Source organism: Phoenix dactylifera, chromosome 4 (assembly GCF_051530095.1).
Source record: "Phoenix dactylifera cultivar Ajwa chromosome 4, Ajwa_hap1_PhDact_Kaust_v1.1, whole genome shotgun sequence".
Taxonomy (NCBI): Eukaryota; Viridiplantae; Streptophyta; class Magnoliopsida; order Arecales; family Arecaceae; genus Phoenix; species Phoenix dactylifera.
In genome coordinates this window covers 52,655,477-52,672,988 of record NC_143193.1, presented here as the reverse complement: position 1 = coordinate 52,672,988, position 17,512 = coordinate 52,655,477, and the positions used below count along the sequence as shown (strand labels likewise).

The 17,512-nt window shown below is 39.4% G+C and overlaps 2 protein-coding genes across 3 annotated transcripts; one reads left to right on the top strand and one right to left on the bottom strand.

Annotated features, from left to right (window-relative positions):
- The first annotated feature begins 4,190 nt into the window (after positions 1-4,190).
- On the top strand, positions 4,191-8,532 carry EMB1075 (Pyridoxal phosphate (PLP)-dependent transferases superfamily protein). 2 transcript variants are annotated; one of them, XM_008783170.6, is made up of 6 exons: positions 4,191-4,312; positions 4,490-4,864; positions 6,675-6,906; positions 7,219-7,412; positions 7,491-7,624; positions 7,819-8,532. In XM_008783170.6, the coding sequence occupies exons 2-6, from the start codon at positions 4,567-4,569 to the stop codon at positions 8,386-8,388; spliced, it is 1,428 nt and encodes a 475-aa protein (XP_008781392.3). In that variant the 5' UTR covers positions 4,191-4,312; positions 4,490-4,566; the 3' UTR covers positions 8,389-8,532. The 2 variants fall into 2 exon arrangements, with proteins under 2 accessions (XP_008781392.3, XP_089786409.1); XM_089930283.1 differs by lacking the exon at positions 4,191-4,312 and having other exon boundaries at positions 4,414-4,864.
- A 2,097-nt stretch (positions 8,533-10,629) lies between these two features.
- On the bottom strand, positions 10,630-16,111 carry LOC103701196 (transcription factor VIP1). The gene is made up of 4 exons (XM_008783171.6): positions 15,470-16,111; positions 14,551-14,683; positions 11,940-12,024; positions 10,630-11,050 (listed from the first exon to the last, which is right to left on the bottom strand). Exons 1-4 carry the CDS (start codon positions 16,012-16,014, stop codon positions 10,827-10,829), a joined length of 987 nt encoding a protein of 328 aa, XP_008781393.1. The 5' UTR covers positions 16,015-16,111; the 3' UTR covers positions 10,630-10,826.
- Positions 16,112-17,512: the final 1,401 nt, after the last annotated feature.

The window sequence follows — 17,512 nt, the reverse complement described above, 5'->3', positions numbered from 1 at the left end:
GGCAGAAAGAAAGCTCTCTTTTTTCTTTTTTTTTTTTTTCCTAAACAAAAGGGGTAGGGGGAGGAAGGGACAAGCCCACCCCCGCATAGCAGCCCCCACTAGGCCCCCGCCCCGCCAGAAAAATGTTCGATGCGGGCAGAAATGGCCGTGTATTGGGCACCCCGACCGGTTTTACTCATACCCTCCCCACCCGTGGGCCCGGCTCAGCTACTCCTCTGAGCTCTGGCTCGAGTCCCACGTGTGAGTACGTCACACCCGGCACCACCCCGGCTACTAGCGGTTCAAGAGCGGTCCTACACCACAAGTCCAAGCAGTGGCCAAAGTAGTGAGCTCCGGTCCACAATTTAATCGTCGCCGCAGCGAAAAGAAAGCTCTATTCGGAAAAAAAAAAAAAAGTTATAAAAAATATGTCATATATAAAATTCCCCTTCTAATGTAAAATACTTCTAACACACGTTAACAATACTTTCCTAGTTAGGGTTTGGGACACATGGAACCTTCCATCTCATATCTTACCTCTTTCTTTTTTTTTGGGTGAAAAAATAGGAGAGGGGGAGAGGAGAATCTTACCCGTGTTAGCATCCCCTACTAGGCCCCCTTTCCACCAAGAAATGTTCGATACAAGCCGCAAATTTCCGCATACCTTCTCCAACCCATTTCCGTGCGTTTCGAACCTGGGCCATCTCGATGGAAGCTAACGCCCCGTTCCACCTATACTACCACTTTAGAAATAAACAAACCTCTTGAAATAGATAAGAAGAGAGGAGATAGATCGAAGGCAAAAGTGAAGGCCGCCTAGGTATGAATTCTCTCTCTTATGTTACTTCCATTCATCTGTATGACTGTATGTTTCTCTATTTTAATATTCAACAGAAAATATGACTATAACATCTATGACAACTTTGTCTCTGGTCTCTTGAGCCGAGTTGAGCACGACTTCGCCATGCAAAGTTTTACTTATGACTAGATCTCGTTGACCTAGCTACAATTATTGAATAGATACGTAGGTAGGCCACAGCTCTGGACAAATACCTCTTGCTCTAAGACATCTAGCAATGTGCGAGAGATTGTATTACTTGTTAAACGAGTTATGTATATTGCAAAACTAATGATTGGGTTGTATCTTTTATTACCGAGCACTCCAATGAAACATTGTGGACTAGTAGTGCAACCTTGTCACCCTCCTTTCAAAATATTTTATTTTTTTGACATCTTTGGATATATTCAACTAGATTTCTGTAATTCGTATGTTCTATCAAAAAAAAAAAAAACCGACTATTTGTACCCTTTTATATTTAATATCTCATATAATATATACAATTTTTTGTCTATGCCAAGGCTTTAGAGCCAAATGCAAGGTTACGAGAAATGTTTGAAAAAAGGTAGCTTCAATCCAAGAGCGTGAGCATGCATAGCGATGGTTGAAGGCAGCACGATTCTATTGTCGAAGTTTAGCTTTGGTATCAAGTGAAGAAGAAGAAGAAAGCAATATTGGCGAGCCTCCATGTGTCTATTGCTTCAAGGAAACAAGAAGAAGGAGATGGATCAAAGGTAAAAACAAAGAGAACAAGGCCTAGGCATTCTATGATCTCCTTCTTTCTCTATTTTAACTTTTTATTGCAGTCCCGCTATTTGATCCTTTATATCTCCTAATAGTCAATGGGCAATAAAACTGTCTGTATCCTTTTTTAAAAATATCTACCATGTCCTATATGATTCTAGTTTCCTGTACAATGATATCTTTAAGCTTTTCATTAAGGGCATGTTTGGACATAAAAGAGTTAATTATGCTTTTGGTCCTTCAAATTTAGATCAATGTTTTAATAAATTTCTAAATTTTAAAAAGCTCAAATTTAGTCTCTATTATTTCACAACTGTTTTGACATCATCTTTTCCTTCAACAACTACTACTTTTTTTTACTAGAAATTCATGCTAGCATTAGTCAATGATTACATGGCAAAAATCATTTAGATTAGTGATTATGTGGCCGATTGGCGATGATGTAATATATGGATGATGATATATTGAAAATTATATTTTGATGATGTGACATATAGGTTATGATGTGATATATGTCTAATGACATGGTGCGTGTTGCGAAATTCTCTAGCCAATAATGTTTAATTACTGAGTGCCGCATCATCATCCATGTGCTACAAATTATGTTTTTGGTCCTCTAAGTTTCACAAATATTTTTACATATTTCTTACAGTTTAAAAATTCATAACTAGATCCCTTGATTTTCAAGTGTGATTTAATGTAACCCTTCTGGTCTCGTGGTGAGGCAAGTGACGATTCTAAAATGGGGTGAGTTGCTGAATGCATTTAAAAAGTCAAAGATGGCCATGGTGTTCGGAATAGGAGGTTGGGGCTGGATCTAAAGATGGTCTTGAAGCAAATGAGATTCGAGGATCTGAAGATCGCCACCATGGTCGCGACGCTGACAATGGAGAAGTATGCGGGCTCAACGTTCTCAATCTCACTGTCATCAAGCTTATTATCGTTACCAAATTTCTTCTTGAGGAAGGTTGGGTCAGTGATCATGCACCATACAACTAGGGATCTCAAGCATTTGCTCTAACTAGAGTAAAATGGGAAAGCCAAGAGAGCAAATAAATTAAAAATATATATATATTTTTTTGTAATCCTCTTTTGCATTCGGTTCTCCTTTGGATCTCATCAGGCTATCTCCATTTGTATTTTAGAAAAATCAGAATCAAGGGATGGAATGAAAGGTTGAATGCACAACGTGTGATGGCATGTTATATATGAGTCATTGCATAGATTCTTTTTTCCTTGTATATATTTATACCTGTTCCGATGAAAGGTAGGAGAAAAAGGAGGAGAAGGCTAAGGATATATATATATATATATATATATATATATATATATATATATATATATATATATATATTATTTACCTCTTCATATTAGTTTTACATTAAATCACACTAGAGAATCAAACAGCCTAATTAGAGATTTTTAAGTTATAGGGACTATGTAAAACTATTTGTTTAAATTTAGAGGATCAAAAACATAATTTATAATATATAAGTGATGATGTAGCATATGGATGATGATATAGCGTATGGGATCTATGGGTGATGATGTAGCGTATGGATAATAATGTGACATTTAACGACTGGACACTTTTGGACAGAAATTTTATAGTATATACCATGTCATCACCTATATGCCACGTCATTGTCTATATATCATGTCATCACCAATTGGCTATATAATTATCTATTTAAATGATTTCTGTTGTTTAATCGGCCACGTAATCACTGATTAATGCAAGTAGAAATTTTCGATGGAAGAAGGTAGTCGGTCTTGAAAAAAAAAAAAAGACACTAAAATAGTCGCAAAATAATGAAACCAAATTTGAGATTTTTCAAGATTTATTAAAAAACTTACTTAAATTCGGAGGACCAAAAGCGTAATTAAATTTTAAAAAAATCAGTTCTGCAACGTGGCAGGAGGTGGTTGGCTTTGCATCGTCTCTGCAGTATTTGTGGAGTGAAGCGCGACTCCAGGTTGGTAAAAAACTCAGTTCTGAAACGTGGCCGGAGATTATTGGCCTTGCGTCGTGGTGAGATGGGATCACAAGAGTGCTGACCTGGGGCAGGGATTTTAGAGGCGGAGAGCGAATCGCGAAATACGGAATCCCCGACACTTGTAACCCGTGGGGCCCATGGGCTCACGATTGCCCTACCCTACACCTTTTCGCGAGAAAAACGAGCATGCCTTTCCTTTTCATACGAGACGTTCTTTAGACGAGTTCAATTTTAGTTCTTAACTCAGAAAAATCGACACGTGTAATGGGTTTGTGGCTTTTGCTCATACAACGTCTGAAAGATATTTTTTCACACAAAGAAATATGTCAATACTTCAATTAATGATACGAGCATTTAAGCATTCACACTCTTCAAATATCGCATGCGCTACAAATTGTTAACTTTTAATAAATATCTAAATGATATAATTAGAAACAACTCAAATACAAATACATCTATCATTTACGATAAATTTAAAATATTAAATTTTAATATAATATTTATATCTTGTATGCATTGTATGTACATGCTAAGTATTGATTTAATAATAAAAAATACAAACATATCTATTAAAAAACTTTTTAAAACAAAACAATTATTTTATAAAAGGCATTAAAATTTTTTTGATTTCCAAGATATTTTTCACTCAGGCGCTACCTTCTCTATATATTCCAAGCCCTCCTCCCTTTTTTCCCTCTCTTCTTGCCGCCTTCGCTCCCTCTCCGCTTCTCCGGGAAAGAGAGGAGATCCGTGGGTAACGTGACTTCCCCCTCTCTTCTCGCCCTCTTTTGTGCTCTCGTGGCCAAATTCTCCTCATATTCTCCATAGATTTATCATTGTTTGATGGATTTGCTCGATTTTTTCGGGGAATTTTAGTGCTGTCTTGTCGATTTTCTCTTTGTTCTTGACTGTTTCCACCTCCATGCCCTAGCGTTGGATTACGTCCGCCCGAGAAATCCGAGCGGAATCAGGGCATCTGCGTTCCATTTTTGACGGATCGAAGCAGTCATGGTGGGGAGCGTGGGGAAGGTATCCATGGATCTGCGGGAGAAGGCGGACCTGCTGCCGGAGGAGTTCGATCCGAAGGACATCTCGGCCCCCGTGGATTCTCAGCCGAATGGAGTCTTGGAGGGCATGGACGGGAAGAGCCGGGAGATCGTACTCGGGAGGAACGTGCACAAATTGTGCTTCGCCATTAACGAGCCCGAGGCGGACGACGAGGTCACCGGGGAGAGGGAGGCTTATATGGCCAGCGTCCTGGCGAGGTACAGGAAATCCCTCATTGAGAGGACCAAGCACCATTTAGGTATGATTAGCTTTTCTTTCTATCACATGCATTGCATTGTTCTATCCGTTTGAATTCTTTGTTGTTACTTTTGTTGTTTGCATGGTGGAGTGGGTTTTAATGGTCTTTTGAAGGTAGAACAAAAGATTTAGAGTTTTAAGCTCGTCTATTAAGGACCGACATAGTTCGTGACGCCCTGCTGAGAGAAGCCAGTCTATTGGTGCTGGTGTAGCACTTCATTGTTCGACGGACCTTGATCTAGAGCCGGCCCACAATTTTTGTGTGTGGTTGCCTCGGAATACAGGGCGCAACGGAACCAAGGTTCTTTGTTGGCATCTTGCGTAACAAGGGCAAGAGGAGTTTACGGCGTTCGCCTACTTTGATAGGCAGCGCATTGCAAGCAAATAGAGCAGCTAAAGGCTAATCCTGATATATGTGCTACCGATATTAGTTCTGCTTTCATCTTTAAAGCTGTTATCAAATTTGGCATGTCAGGTTTGCAAAATATGTTAAATTGGAAGATTTTGTGTTCCTATAAGCCATAAATTTTGTAGAATCTCCACCAAAGATTGCATTTTAGCTGCATCTTGTTTTCTCTGCTGACTGTTAAGCTACTTCCGCACGAATATGTTTTTGCATGGCGTATCTGTCTGTTTAATACAGGTTCATTTTCCTTCAAGCATCCAAAATTATGTTGCAAGTAATGCCAGATGTGGGTTTTCTCGTTCCAATTCCAAGGTCTTCTTCTCTACAGGGATTTGAGACAGTTTTCCATGTCGGTAGACAAAGCTTTCTTTTATTGTTTGCCCACCTCCAGGAAAAAAGATTTTTTTTTTTTTTGAAATTTTTTCACCTTATTTACCTCCGCAAAAGACATCCTGGTTTGGGATGTATGGTGCTGGATTAAGACTGTTGACTTCATAATTATGGTACTCTAGCCCCATTCATAGGAATCTTTTCCTCCTAGATGCCAAAATCTTCTCCGAATCTTTCAACCACTGTCTCTGTTGGGTTGGATACGGGGTCCTCCCAAATAAAACTCAGAAAGTATAAGAAGCAGTTCAACCACGCATTTGATTAGTCTAACCAAGTAACAAGTTCCATTATTATTCATTAGTGCCTTTTGGCATCATTCACTTTGTACCCCAGTAGCATGCTGAAGCATTGGTAGATTAGAACATGTTTACTTGACAAAATATCTTCTTTTCCTTGGATCAAACTTGCCACTATACTGAATGTGCTAATACACTCCACCTTCTTGTATTCTTTACATCACTGGCCTAGAGGTTCCATGCTTTGGGTCTTCTTCGATCAGTCGAGTGAATGATGATGGAAAAGAAGATACTCAAGCATCCTGCACTTCAATTATGCACAAAATACTGTAATAATAAGCTTCAAATTCTAGGGGATCGTCTTACTTTTTTACATATCTATCAATGCTTAGATCTTATCGCTACCCTTTTTTCTTTCGGACTCTAAAAAAGAATCTTTAAGTCATTGCATCATAACAATCACAATTTCAATATATGGTACCAGGCAATTATCAGTACATGTTATTTAGCTCATTCTCCACATCTATCATTTTGTTGGAAGGGCACTTTATATTTCTGCAATTGGCTGAACAGCATCTGGTATCAATTTCTTGCAATCCCAACTTGAGCTATTATCTTCTTTGATGAAACCAATCTTCTTGAACGCTATATTTGAAAATATATTTCATAAGGTTGATATCAATTCTCTTTCTAAAACATGTCAGTAGTGGAATGTAGAGATTGTTAATGTACACTTACCAACTTCTTTCACTTTATGGCTGATCATGGTTCTATTTTAGGTTACCCCTACAATTTGGACTTTGATTATGGTGCTCTGAGCCAGCTGCAACATTTTTCCATCAACAATCTTGGTGATCCTTTCATTGAAAGCAACTACGGCGTCCATTCCAGGCAGTTCGAAGTGGGAGTATTAGATTGGTTTGCTCGTCTGTGGGAGTTAGAAAGGAATGAATACTGGGGTTACATCACAAATTGTGGTACCGAAGGGAATCTACATGGTTTTCTTGTCGGGTTGGTAATCTTACATGGGTTTGATATTTAGGAAATGATTTAGTAACACAAATTACATGTGCACACCCTCCCACCCCTACTGGAAGGTGAAGCTTTCCAATAGCTGCAGCCTTTATGGTGTCGATACAGGAATGAGCAATTGGTAGGAAACACATAAGTTGTGTGACCTATCTGTGAGATTCCTGTATTACACTCACACAGTTCTTTATGTTTTTATAAAGGAATTATAGTTCTCTTCAGAAAGATGAAATTTAAAATAACCTGGCTATTTGGATTTTAACACTGCTATGCTTTTTGCAATTGGCTGTGCAGGCGGGAAGTTTTTCCAGATGGAATCTTGTATGCCTCAAGGGAGTCCCATTACTCAGTTTTTAAAGCAGCAAGGATGTATCGAATGGAATGCGTAAGGGTTGACACTCTGGTCTCTGGCGAGATTGATTGCAAGGATTTCAGAAACAAACTAATCCAAAACAAGGGAAAACCAGCCATTGTCAATGTCAACATTGGTAAAATACTATCTATATTTTCTTTTTCTAGTCTCCATGTCAGTTTTTTCTTGCCTTTCTAATTTGTATCATCTGCAGGAACAACGGTGAAGGGAGCAGTTGATGATCTTGATATGGTTATACAAACTCTTGAAGAAAGTGGGTTTAGAGATAGATTCTATATTCACTGTGATGGTGCTCTCTTTGGGCTTATGATGCCATTCGTTAAACGTGTATGTTTAACTTTTAACTCATGCCCATTTACTGATACCTAGACACTGCCAACCTTTGCATCATGGAAGATTTGCTATTTCTACCATTTTCTTCTTTTGGAATCATGTATTGCAACCATCCCTTAAATTTTAAAATACATGGTTGTCCTAATACTACAATTCCTGATATGGGTTATGTTTGTGATATTGGACAGGCGCCTAAAGTAACATTCAAAAAGCCTATAGGAAGCGTGAGCGTGTCTGGCCACAAATTTGTTGGATGTCCTATGCCTTGCGGTGTTCAGATAACCAGATTGGAGCACATCAAAGTCCTTTCAAGCAACGTCGAGTATCTTGCTTCCAGGGATGCCACCATCATGGGCAGCCGCAATGGTCATGCCCCAATCTTCCTCTGGTATACCCTGAACAGGAAAGGTTACAGGGGATTTCAGAAAGAAGTCCAGAAGTGCTTGAGGAATGCTCACTATCTCAAAGATCGTCTTAAAGCAGCAGGAGTCAGTGCAATGCTTAATGAGCTCAGCAGCACCGTGGTATTTGAGAGGCCGAAAGATGGTGAGTTTGTCCGCCGCTGGCAACTTGCTTGTGAGGGAAATATTGCTCATGTTGTGGTGATGCCCAACGTCACAGTTGAGAAGCTTGACACTTTCTTGAACGAACTGATTCAGAATCGTTCTAGCTGCTATGAGGATGGAAATATTCCTTTTCCCTGTATTGCAGCAGATATAGGTGATGAGAACTGTCTCTGTTCTCTGCATCAGAAATGATGCTTTGTTGTGTTAGAGGCTTCTTGTTTTGCCGTTTGATGCGGCTTCTTGTTTTGTTGTTTGATGCGGCGAACTCGTATGGCTTGTGGACCGTTGTAGCAGGAAATAACTTTTGGTAATCATAGAGGAACTATTCTTACTCTATTCCAGTATCAGTCTTTTGGTAAATTAGCATTAACAGGAGCTGGTAGAGGAATTCTCAATTTTTATTTCTCTAATTTATTTCTCTATGAATTGAGCAACATCATGCTGGCTATGGCTTCTGATATATGATAGCTCCAATTGTTTCCACGAATCACCTTGCATGCCATGAAAAGCATCAACTATGAAGTAATGCAACTATGAATCTCATGGAGAGTTCGATCCTGGCTCAGGAAATCGTGGTTGGGGAAAGTCATAGTAGCAAAAGCCTCGGATCGTGGGGATCGCCGGAATACTTCGTATCAACAGATAAGATACTCGGTATATCAATATTGATTAGATCCGAAATCTGACAGGGATTTTGTACAATGACACTGTACAAGAACTTTAAAAAGGGATGTAGCGCAGCTTGGTAGCGCGTTTGTTTTGGGTACAAAATGTCTGTGATATTTCTGCTTGGGACGCATTTTATTTGGCAGTTTTCTGGATGTTAAATACCATTGGATGGGTTACTTTTTATTGGCATTGGAAACACATCACATTATGGCAGGGTAACATTTTTTTTTTTCATTTTTGTACTTTTTCTTTCATAACATAAATATCAGAAAGAGAATTCTGGTGTGGAAAAGAATGGTTTGTGACGCTGAAATGTACCCCCGACACATAAGATCAAATCTGAAAAGGAGCATTAACTAACTTGAAGAAGCTCAAGTATCTCTTAGCAATAATTTCTCTTCGTCTTGGACAAATGCCATGAAAAGCATTAACTATGAGGAGCATTAACTAACTTGAAGAAGCTCAAGTATCTCTGAGCAATAATTTCTCCTCCTCTTCTTCTTCTTCTTTTTTGTACATCGGCGGCTTACGCACGATGAGTATAGATGCGACCAGCAAAATTAGAAAAAAAGAAGACTGCATAAAGGCTCTGGCGCAGACCCTAGGTCTGCCCAGGTGAAATCTTCATAGTGGTGAGCCGCGAAAGAAGCAACCCATTCTGCAGCATTGTTCGCCTTCCAGTAGACGTGCGTGGTCTGGTGGAAGTTGCACTTCTCCAGTAATCCGCAAATGTCGTAGAACAACGGTTAATCCTCTACTAAGCATCTCCGACCTCGGATCCACTCAATCACTGTGGCCGAGTCTTTTTCGAGAAAAAGGCGACCCGTAGCCAGTATCTGCCTAACATAAGAGATATCCTTCCATGTAGCTCTAAGCTCGGCACACACTACTGATGAGTCAAAGATCTGCCGACCCCCGCCGCCGCTAGTCTAATGGTGTAGTCCCTGATGGCGAATTCTACATCTTCCATTCTCAGCTACGACAATTCTAGACGCGTGAGCAAAATGAAAGCTCTTGATGTCCGTTCCTTGCCTCAAATGTCTAAATTGTGCGCAAGAGCAAAATGAAAGCTCTTGATGTCCGTTCCTTGCTTCAAATAAATTGTGTGCGTACACGACGACGTCTGGTATCAGGATTAAGGACATCTTCATTAAAGACGGGGATAGTTGTTGAACCAAGACCCTCATGAGAGTAGCAAGACGTCTGGTATCAGGACATCTTCATTAAAGACGGGGATAGTTGTTGAACCAAGACCGTCATGAGAGTAGCAAGGCATGCTTTCAGGACAACACTCAACTCAAAGGAACAGACCATAAGTGAACAGTGACGCTTAGAAGTTAGAACATACAACTAGCGTTTTTTTCCTCTGGAAAAAGCCTTCCCTGTGTCTCAGTGAATCTTATACCTTCAACCCTCCCTACTTTAAGCTTCTGCTGGCTCCCCGAAATTATTAACCATCCTAAAACACCTAAAGATAGGCAGCGAATACTTCACTAACGAAAACAACAGCAATACCAACTCTCCAGATCAAGGAGGCATCAATGTCTTCCACAAATAATGCTTCCCCTAAAATTAAGAGGGTCTTGGGAAGGAACATCGACATTCAAAATCAACAAATCAAGCCGCACAAAATGTGTTTCAAAGAAGAAAAAGATAAGAAAAATGCTTGCTATCTCTAATAGCAAGCACGACGATATTCCCCGTACCCACCCTTCATCTTGAGAAGGTAGGTATCTCCATATCCACCAATGTACAAAGTTACAGTAAGCACCGAAATATCAAACTGATTTTTTTAAAATATACTTCCAGTCAAGGATCTTGGATACAAATATTGTTATAATTAACATACAAAGAACAACAATTCCCTAGAAGACATGCATTAATATACAAGAACTATGCTTCACCTTAGCTGAATTTCATCCGGAGATAGCAGCAACTGTAGCTGGTGATCGATTATGCCCTCACATGAAGTCCATTTGGTCATTGAGAGATGGACTGCTCATTGATTGGCCATTTGAAGAACTCTGAGATGAAGATCGACGATGCTGAGCCTGATGTCCGCTTTGGTGATAGGGGGGCACATTCTGCTGAAGTCCCCAATTGAAGCGATTTCCGTTGATATTTGGAAGCTGTCCAGTTGCTATCTTAAGCCTTTGCACTTCCTCCCTCAGAGCCTCGTTCAGAGCTGTACAAGAACCAAAAAGCCATTCACAGTCAGTAACATAATTGTAACATGAACTCTCCATAATTCAATGTTGGTATCTTCAAGTAGCAGACAGTAAGTTGTTTTTCCATTAAGAGCACTTGGCCAAGAAACTGGACAACCCGTGAATCTGAGAACATTTTAAACAACATTACATTGTGAAAATATAACAATCTTCTGATTCTTTCACTTAAATTGTCAGCTCTAGAATATAATGATGCTAGGCAAGAAGAGTTAATACATGCCTTTTGCTAATAACTTGCACCACTAAAGCTTTTACCGATATGAGAAAGAAGTCATTTTTTTAAAAAAGAAAAGCAAGCAGAACTACTGCATTCAAGGTATTAAATACCAGCACCGAATTCCATAACTGTTTTCCACCAGAATGGTATGACGTTGGTTAGGTACCAATATGGTCGGCATCAAGATTGACAAAATCAAGATCAATGAAAAGCAGCTGGTACCAACTGGAGTGGTTAGTAGTATCGGTCCAACCGGTTTCAGCATCCCTAGGCCCATACTGGTGCCGGTTTTCCATCGGAAGTCAAAACGTTACTGTAGTGGTGGTGCTACCCCATTCCAATGGTGTTGAAACCTTGACTGCAAACTGTTAATATTGTCTGATTGGTTGATGAAACTAAAGATAATAGACAAGTTTGCGTGAAATGTAGCCTATCACCTAATTCCCCAGAATAATGAGTTTATAGGAAGAGTTAGTGTCACATTAAACTAAAGCTCTAATTATTTATCACAATAAGATGCTTGGTATTGTTTACCAACATTTTAAACCATGAAATTGAAGGAAACACAAACACCAAAAATTTAAGCTTAAATCAGAACAGAGGACTTTGTAAATGCATCAGAAACATACCATCACGAAGATGAGCCTGTTGCTCCATAGCCTGCAATCGCAACTTGAGTTCTCTGTTCTCTGTTGTCAAACCAGTAGTGTCTCTCTGGGATACAATAGAAAATGAAAATTAAGTCATTATACTAATGATGAGTTAAGAAGTAGTGCATATGTTAAGATATTAAGGTAAGCTTGGAGGTTAGTAAGAACCATAAGTGAAAAAGAAGATCCTACAGAAATTGGTCATCCATGAGGTAAAGTAAATTTTTTAGTTTTACCGTAATAGGAAAGTGGTCCTAATAATAAGTACCATGAATTAGCATAACCTTTTTTTTTTTTACCATTCTGCAGTACATCCTATTATATTTGGAAAAATATATAAGTGCAAGATTAGCCAAAAGTTGTCTGAATCAAAATGCCAATGACCTTGAAACTAAATAAAGTTAAAACTTTGAATTCTCTTTTTAAGTCAAGGCAAAACTTCTTCCCTAGATAGTATGTGGCATTATTGATAAATCACATTTAAACATAGGCATGATGATGAACCAGAAACTATCAACAGAATTCAGAAATTGGATTCATGACTCTTCAATGATAACCTATTCTCCCGTATTTCACTTTCGGTCATTACACATCATTACATTCTCAACTTACTATATTCAATTATCTTGGAGAAGCCTTCAAGAAGTGTTAAAATATATTTTACAATGAACCTGACACTGAGTACTTTATACCATTCAATCCACTTTCACTACATTCTTAAGTTACTATATAAATTATCTTGGGAAAATGATGCATATGCTCACATGCCATGTGAATGCCACATTCAAATTGTAAATTAAAAAGATAATTTGCTGTACCACTGGTGCATATTGCATACCATATTTCTGTCCTGATCTAAGACAAAACTAGGCATATCATATTAGTATCATATCAAAGATCCAATATACATCAATTTTAGCAACAAGCATACCATAACACATAGTATTAGCGTTTATTATACATGAACTACTTATGCAACTAAACCCTAATCTAAATATTTTATTAAGTAGTCCTGACATCATTTGGATATTACTTAGGTCATCCCAGCAGTTGACATTATGAAAATAGATGCTCCCTCATCCCAACAAACAAATATGATCACTAATTAAAATCTAAAAAAACAAATTTAAGGGCAAGAATGAAAACCTGTGAAAAGAAGATATACAAATATAATAAAAAGATTATAATAGATAAATTGATTCTGTGTGTTTTCTCTTCTTCATGTGAGCCCCACACTTTGGACTTGTTTAGCTGAACGTTTCAGTTTCAATCAGCTTAAAAATTCAGATTAGATTTCCTTATAATTTCTCAAGCAAAAAGCAGAATGATACAAGTCAATCAATTATTAAATTTCTCCAATTATCAAACCTTTCTAGAGAGAAATTGCGATAGTTCAGCTTCACTCTTGCTCTTTGGATCTATCAATAAAGGCACAATATAGAACTGGAAGTTGTCAAGGCATATATACCTATAACCGATACAATGATTTCTGGAAAAAAAAAATCTCTTGATCTGCTAATATCAAACTACTGATAAATGCCAGGGTGACCAACAATATAAGACCTTAGAGAAGGCATGTGGAGCACTACATAGAAAAGATAACCAACTCAAGCTTCAAAACTGGATCATGCAGAAACCCCCAGGAATAGCCTCAATTGTAATACCCAAAACCCCATATGATATCAACCCCACTACTAACCAATCCCAAAATTAATATTTGCAGTCCAGCAACAATTTTTGTAGAGACTAATAACACCATACAGTTACAACCAACATCTATCCATTAAAAAGAAGGGGAAAAGAGGATAGAAAGACTATTTGATGGTCCTGTATTTGTGTTTGCTTTTGAAATCATTTAAGGGTATGCTTTAAAAACCTTCATTACAATCTCATTAAACATAAAATAGAAAGAAACAAAGAACATTACAAGTGATGATTAAGTTGACACTTGACACTATGCAAATAGAAAACTTAAAAGTTTAGAGTAGGTGCTTCTACAAGAATGCAATTAAGCAGACCCCTAACACTAACACAAATAAAGGAACCAGATGTATGATAAAATATGCACTCTGGAAATTTCCACCAACGTATTGCAAAAAGGAGATCAAATGGCTAGCAAAACAAATTGGTGCTAGAAACCACAATCAAAAAGTACCAATAATTCCATACTAAACCAGGAATCAATGAAGAACCAGTTTCCATACAATTTACTTGAGCAATTATAGTACTACGTAATTTTAATGAATGCAATGATGACATTCACCTCTTAGCTAATAAATTTTTTTAAGGAAGGAAAAAAAAGGCACGGAGTTCAATAACCAATTCTTGAAGCCGTCTTGGCAAGGCCTGACATAGATACACTTGGCACTTGCAGTAGATACCAACATGATGAACTATGAATAAACAATTCAAAGCATAGAAAAATAATATCAGGTGCGGATATTGTAGCTGGCACCAACAATCCTTGATCAAATGTAGATTGAGGGGCAAACACATCATACAGGAAGGCAGCCTGATACTACTAAGTCAATCAAGGATTTGTTCAATGTTGAAATTAACAATAAACTGCTGCAGCCAATTTGACTCCTACCTGCAAAAGAGTAAGCTGTGCTGAGAGAGTGGTTGCCTCTGTCTGAAGTGTCTGAACCTTCCGCTCAAGTTCGCTGGTGTACCGAATCTTCCTCTCCTTTGACCTGGCAGCAGATTGCCTATTTGCAAGAATCCTGTAGACGATAATCTCTATCTCAGAAATATAGAATCAAAACACTCGTAGGAATGAGTGTATATAAAAATTGCATACGAGACTACAAATGTTTACATAAAGAAAGAACTTGAGTATTCTTTTTTCTTTTTTTTCTCTCGGTACACAACATACAAACAGCATTCTTTTCAACCTCAAAATTTTTTGTTCAAGGAACAGAAAGGAAGATTGAATCATCGATTGTGAGAATTAAACAAAACACATTAATCCAAATGAACAAAGATAGCGTATCTAAATTTAACAACACTCAGAAATCTCATGTCAAAGGAGAGAATATCGAAAAAAAATCACCGAAAAAATAGGACTTTTGGGAGGACGTATCGACAAAATTCACATAAAAAGGGGGATTCTGGCAATGCGAAAGGCCGTTGAATTTATGTACAAGTACCAGAACACCCGAAAACCCTTGCAAACGTTAGTGGAGGAAATTAATTATATATAAAAACATCTACAAAAATTAGTAAACAAAACCCCTCAAATACTCCATCAAGTAAAGCACACCAGGTAGAGCTTGATCTTACAGAAGCCCAAACGCAAACTTAATCCACAAAGTCTCCCAAATTAGATCTAAAATACAAGGACAGAGAGTATTAATTCGAAGTTAATCGAGAACTTCCGACTAATGAAACCCCAAACAATTCGAATTAGTCTAAATCCAATAATACGAATTCCCGAAAATTCCAATTTGACGAAATCTTATGGAACTCAAAGGGGGAAGAAAAGAAGGCAGAGGAAAAAAAATTCAAGCCTTTTTGCTCTTTTGGGGTCGATCAGGGCCAGATCAGCGAGCTTGTCTGTCGCCACTGCTTTCTTCGCGTGATCCGACGACGCCGGCGCCGAGTCCCTCTCGAACAGCGACGTAGCCCCGTCCATCGATCCGCTCCGCCGGTGGAGGCCTCTCCTGTCCTGCACCCCGCCGCCACTGCTGCTAGGAGGCGGCCCCTGTAACGCCAGCCCCTCGAAGAACGCGGCATCAACAGAGAGGCTCCTGAGGTGATTACCCCCTGCGGGCCTTCCCACCCTCCCCTGCTCCACCGCCGGCGGATCCGACCTCCCTGAGTCGACCGGCGGTGGGCCGCCACCTGCGGAGAGGCTGTCATCTGAAAGGGAGGGGAACTCGATGTCGGAGATGCCGAAGTCGGGGTCAGAGTCGAAGAGGAGGTCGTCGGGGAGGGGAAGGAACGTCTCGGAGTAGGCTCGCCGGTGGCCGGCGGCGGCACCGACGACGCCGCGAGGGTTGGGGGGGATCGAGCCGAAGCGGGGGTTGTGCGGAGGGTGGCCGGTCGGGTCCATCGTAAGGGTGCACGGAACGAGCGGCAGATTGGGGAGGAGGCGCTCTAGATGATGGAGCAGTGATGGTCCTTACGGGGGACTTATTTGGGGACGGCCGCATCGATACGAGTAAAAAAAGATTAAAGTGAGATCGAATCCACCGTTGGATCATCCACTGGTTGCTTTGAGAGATGTGCAGAGGATGAACGATGGAGTTTGCATCGCTTTGCGATCTGTGCAGTGGGTGATCTAAAACGATGGATTCCCTCTTCGCGCAATGGAGACAACCCCGATCCGAGGGAGAGAGGCGACGCGGAATGGTGAGAAGAATTAGTTTCTTTTTTTTTGTGGGGGGTGCTACAAGTGAACGAGACACTCGGTGTATCAGCACTAGATCAGGGAATCTGTCTCGTGCTGCTGACCGTCAGATTCGGGGTCAACCTTTTGATTGGAAATGGATGGCAGTGGATGAGGTATTGGAAAGGGGTACAGGGAAGGGGTGGGGGCCCCAGTTCTGGGAAAAAGTCGACGGTGAGAGAGGACACGTTTTAGTGGGACCGCCACTGGTCCCAAGAGTCTAAACAGAGTTCCACCCAACCCAAGTGTCGGCACGACAACCATCAAAAAAGAGAGGTGCGGAGGGCCACCAAGTTGCAGCGAAGTGCCACGTGTTTTGAGTGATTACGGCTCCATGATATTTATTATTTTTTAAATAAATTTTTTTATCACACTATACAAAGGGACAAATAATATTACAGGCTTGGGTGATATTCGATGCGGTTCATTACTTCAATAATTTTATTTAAAAAATATAAATTTATTTTTTAACTATTTTTTTGATTTTATGGGATGCATCCACGTTTATTATGTGTAAGTCACTGTTGTAAAAAAAATAGTTCCAACCAAGTGTCGGCATGATGCCCATGAAGGAAGCAAGATGTGGAGGCCCACCGAGTTGCAGCGAAGTGCCACGTGTTTTGAGAGGTTGTACTACTCCATAATATATGTAGTTTTTTAAATGAGTCCATTTTTTATTATACTACATATGTTTATAGAGAAAGAGACGCTGAGTCTGCATTCTATATAACTTATCGCTATAATAATTTTATTTAAAAAAATTATATATTTGTTTTATTTTTTTTTATTTTATGGACCGCACTTATGTCAAGTCATCGTTGTAGTAAAAAAAAAAAAAAGAAAAAAAGTGGCAGTGTTCTTAACATGACCATCATAGCGTATTACGGCCGTTAATCATCATGATATGTATGATTTAAATTTTTTTAATATCAAATAGCCACCGATAGTAAAAAAGAACGGCGTTAATTAGCCGTTATAATGAGATGCCTTGGAGGAAACAATGGGTGCTGCGTGACTTCGAATCTTTATATTCTAATGCTGAGAGACTGGGAGAAGAAACTATCGCCTTCACAGTGAGAACCATCGTGGCCGCCAATCACGATCGCTGGTTTTTTTATGATGATTGAATTAAGATACGTACTCGATTAATCAATGGAGCTAG

What these genes read in the sequence shown, in the direction of transcription:
- EMB1075 (XM_008783170.6), top strand. Translation starts at nt 4,567, where the DNA reads ATGGTGGGGAGCGTGGGGAAGGTATCCATGGATCTGCGGGAGAAGGCG. An exon ending in CTACATGGTTTTCTTGTCGG is followed by an intron (nt 6,907 to 7,218) that starts GTTGGTAATCTT and finishes TTGGCTGTGCAG; the next exon opens with GCGGGAAGTTTTTCCAGATG. An exon ending in CATTGTCAATGTCAACATTG is followed by an intron (nt 7,413 to 7,490) that starts GTAAAATACTAT and finishes TATCATCTGCAG; the next exon opens with GAACAACGGTGAAGGGAGCA.
- LOC103701196 (XM_008783171.6), bottom strand. Translation starts at nt 16,014, where the DNA reads ATGGACCCGACCGGCCACCCTCCGCACAACCCCCGCTTCGGCTCGATC. An exon ending in GACCCCAAAAGAGCAAAAAG is followed by an intron (nt 14,684 to 15,469) that starts GCTTGAATTTTT and finishes TATCGTCTACAG; the next exon opens with GATTCTTGCAAATAGGCAAT. An exon ending in CACAGCTTACTCTTTTGCAG is followed by an intron (nt 12,025 to 14,550) that starts GTAGGAGTCAAA and finishes ATTGTATCCCAG; the next exon opens with AGAGACACTACTGGTTTGAC.